The following is a 1,209-nucleotide window of genomic DNA, read 5'->3' as shown; positions in this document are numbered from 1 at the left end:
CGGGAGGGAGGCGCCGAGGAATAGGGATTTGGGGGGCGGCGGGTGGTGGGGGGCGGCCGGCGGGGAGGGGAAGGAGAGGAGCAGCAGCTTGGCCTCCATTTTTGCGGCTCGGATGAACTCGCCGCGGCGGTGGGGAGAAGGAAGAGGGTGGGGATAAACCTCCCGTTCTGAGTGGATATTTTTTGGGGGTTATGGGCGATATTTTTGAGGTGGGGTCATGGGCTGGGCTCTCGGCCTGGCTTTGTTGGGCCCGAATATGGCTTATGCTGATGGGCTGTTCACTATCCGCTTCCTCTAGTCAGGAGGCCAGCTCAAGTTAAAAAAAAGTAGAAAATACAGAAGGCAGCCAGCCAAGTTATTTGAATGAAAATGCTGCTGTTCCTTCCCATTCCTACTATGAACATTTCTTCATTTCCCAAAAAAAATAGCATTTATAATTTCTTAAAAAAATAAAAAGAAGACAATTTCTTCAGAATACAATTTAGGAAGTGTGCGAATATCGGTAAACCATCAAGTGTGCTCAGAGCAAATGCTCCCTTTTCGAAAACTAATATCCAAAAAATACTAAATGCTAATGAATCATTTTTTTCAAATTTCATGAAAAAAACCCATTCTTTTTCCAAGTTGTGCAAAAATAACAAACCAAATACTATTGAAAAGAAGATTTGCTATTCTAGCTCTCCACTTTTGTTTTTTTTTCACCCAAGCCGCAAATGAAAGCATTTGTCCACAAAATTTTACAATCTCATGGCTCACCTGAATATCCGCGGGCCATATTTTTTATAAAAAACTTCCCAACTAAACTTTATATTTTTCTAAAATAAAGGGAGCATGAATCTACTTCCCAGAGCACAAAACCCACCTTCTGTGAACATCACCAAATGGTACATGAGAATACATGTTCTTCCTCGATAGACATCAAAGAGGAAACGTACATGCTATTTAGTTTATTAAGCCTCCGTTCCAAAACAGATGACTCAATTTTGTATAACTTTAGTATAAAGTTAATATAAAATTGGATCATCTATTTTGGAACAGAGGGAATATGAATTAGGCATTAGCGCATGGAACATTGTTTCATGGCGGTCGCGTGCGCCAACACCACGAGCCAAGGCGGATGGGCAGTGCTAGCAGCGGGCAAAGGAGCTACAAAAGGGAGGCGCCGATGAATAGAGATTTGGGGGCGGTGGCGGCAGGTGGATAGCTGTG

The 1,209-nt window shown here is 43.3% G+C and overlaps 1 protein-coding gene across 1 annotated transcript in view; it reads right to left on the bottom strand.

The window, feature by feature from the left end:
• The window catches only part of LOC119292877 (protein WHAT'S THIS FACTOR 1 homolog, chloroplastic-like), a 2,232-nt gene extending 2,101 nt beyond the window's left edge, over positions 1-131 (bottom strand). Inside the window, exon 1 of the mRNA XM_037571555.1 lies at positions 11-131. Coding sequence (XP_037427452.1) covers positions 11-99 — 89 coding nt within the window. The 5' untranslated portion in view covers positions 100-131. The remainder of the gene's footprint in view (positions 1-10) is intronic.
• Between the last annotated feature and the right edge of the window lie 1,078 nt (positions 132-1,209).

This window comes from Triticum dicoccoides, chromosome 1A (genome assembly GCF_002162155.2).
Source record: "Triticum dicoccoides isolate Atlit2015 ecotype Zavitan chromosome 1A, WEW_v2.0, whole genome shotgun sequence".
In the NCBI taxonomy this organism is placed as follows: domain Eukaryota; kingdom Viridiplantae; phylum Streptophyta; class Magnoliopsida; order Poales; family Poaceae; genus Triticum; species Triticum dicoccoides.
Note: the sequence above shows the minus strand (reverse complement) of the source record. Positions and strands in the feature narration are given on the sequence as shown.